The sequence below is a fragment of the Trichinella spiralis genome (genome assembly GCF_000181795.1).
Source record: "Trichinella spiralis strain ISS 195 chromosome Unknown Scfld6521, whole genome shotgun sequence".
Classification (NCBI taxonomy): domain Eukaryota; kingdom Metazoa; phylum Nematoda; class Enoplea; order Trichinellida; family Trichinellidae; genus Trichinella; species Trichinella spiralis.
Genome location: NW_003533460.1, coordinates 1 through 2,320, shown reverse-complemented (window position 1 = coordinate 2,320; position 2,320 = coordinate 1). Strand labels below are relative to the sequence as shown.

General features: G+C 29.4%; 1 protein-coding gene across 1 annotated transcript; it reads left to right on the top strand.

The window, feature by feature from the left end:
* Positions 1 to 350: 350 nt before the first annotated feature.
* Positions 351 to 2,193, top strand: Tsp_13172 (ATP-binding domain-containing protein 3; the record flags this gene model as incomplete). The annotated part of the gene is made up of 2 exons (XM_003366119.1): positions 351 to 404; positions 1,856 to 2,193. Coding segments are annotated over exons 1-2 (392 nt in total), but the record flags the coding sequence as incomplete, so codon positions are not given.
* Between the last annotated feature and the right edge of the window lie 127 nt (positions 2,194 to 2,320).

Sequence of the window (2,320 nt, the reverse complement as noted above, 5' to 3'; positions counted from 1 at the left end):
AAAAGATTACGTGCGACAAACATTGTCCAACGGGAATTATATGCTTTGCAGTCTGAAGCAGAAAAATTTTACACGCAACAAACATGAACTTCACTTCTTTGTCATGGAATGTGTAAAACAGTTTCCAGAATAGTACATCATATCGACTTGAACAAGTTTTACATGTTTAAGTACTGAATGACTTTTGTGGAAATGAAACTATATTGTTTTCAAATATTTTTGAAATTAATATCGAAACAAATGAATTGACAGAAACAATGTTTCACGCTAATACATTTAACATTACTAGGAAGTTACTACTATTAGATTTCAAATTAACTAGGTCAATTTAAACTGAAACTTACATATCAATGTACTGTATAGGATACGCATCATCTATCGATGTGCAATGTGTTACTAAAAATGTATTATTTTTTTAAACGAAGCGTTTTGATTTTATATTTATTAAATTATTTATCTATCCATTAGTTTTTGCTTTTGACATTATATGGGTTTGATAAAATTGCGATAGTGTGCATTTTGTGATTCAGGTAATGAAATGTTTATTTATTATTGACTAATATGTATTACAAAGTAAATATACAAAACAAATAAATAAATTGTACATTTGGCATGGAATAAGTAGTATATTTACAGTTGAATACTTCTTTATATATATGAAAAGTTAGTCATGAATGAGAAATTAAGTTCTAAATTTATAATTAAGATGTTTAGTGATTTTCATTATCTACTGTCCTTATTTTTCAAAGAATGAATGATTTGAAGTTATAATTTCTTGTTTGCAAACTGTAACTAATTAGATTGATAAATTCTTTTGATATTGTCACTGCTTTTGACTGTTATTTGATAATCACATCACATGATATTTGAATATTAAAAATATTTCAATTGAGTTTGATGCTTTATGGTAGAATACGTTGACGCAGTTGCGCAATGCGTTCCTAATACTGTGCTATGAAAGTAGTTTTAATGATTAATATATGCATAATAATAAAGTCGAGAAGTTTTTGTTTTTTTTCTCGTTTATTTTATTACTGTTAGTGTTATTAGAGTATATTTTCTGTAGAAAATGCACAGCAGTTAGTTTAGTCGATTTTTTTAGTTTGAGTTTTTGTCTGAAAAAAGTAGATTTTCAGGTACAGTCATATAAGCAGCATCATCACTTCTACAGCAGTCAAATGAACAAATTAAAATAATTTAAGCACTATATTTTTGTCAAGTGAATTCTGTTGATGTTGTTATATAATTCTGCAAAATATTAACTGATGAAATTTATATTTGTTTTGTTTTGATTTCTTCAAAATTAATAATACAATGAATGAGTTTTCTTTTAGCAGCATGTAATAATCAGAGATAGTTGATGTAATTGTTTTATAATTTGTGATTATAATTGCTTATACGATGGTTGTCAATAATTTTACCATCTTGTAAAACATTAATTTAGTTTATTTTTTTAAATAATCAATTTAGTTTTTTGTTTTTCGTCACGCTAGAGCTTTTGCGTTGAGCTTTGATTTAGTCAATGTTTATTTGTTTCAGAAAATTTGGTTCTGTTTAATTTTACTGCTTTCATTTTATTTATCATACTTTGTAAAAGTCACTGCAACAGTAAAATTCTGTTGTAATACTATTTTGTTTTACTGTAGTTTTTTATTTATATGTTGAGATAACGTTCAGTTTTTATTTTGTTTTTGCTTACGTTTGCTGTTATTCATTATTTACTGTTTTATCTCAATTCAATGCTTTATCTCTGTTTCGTGTCTTTTTTTGCTGCTATTGTTAAAAATGATGACTCATCGATAGTTTGTTGTTTCGTTGTTTGTTTTTGATTGAGAATTTGCATATTGATTTGCAGTTCGATATGTCGAAACAGACGAATTGTGCTAATTGTGACGAAGAGCAGGCTTCGATGCGACGTCCGGCTTGTGGCACTCTGCTTTGCAGGAAATGCTTTTCGGCTGCTTTCGAAGCCGACGTTCACCGGACCATTACAACTGAGCAGTTTTTCACCGACGGCGAAAATGTCGTCATTGGTGTTTCCGGTGGCAAAGATTCGGCCGTGGTTTTGCACGTGCTTTATTTGCTCAATAAGCGCTTCAATTACGGCTTGCATTTGTCCATGCTAGCAGTGAACGAAGGTATTGCCGGCTATCGGGACGAATCCCTTTGTTCGGTTGACAAGCAACAGAAACGGTATAAAAATTTTGATTCCATTTCACGATTTTATATTGATCCATTTTTTTTTAATTCAGTTATATATTCCATTGAAGTGGTATCTTATAAGAATTTATTTGGTCTGGAAATGGACGAAATTGTCCAA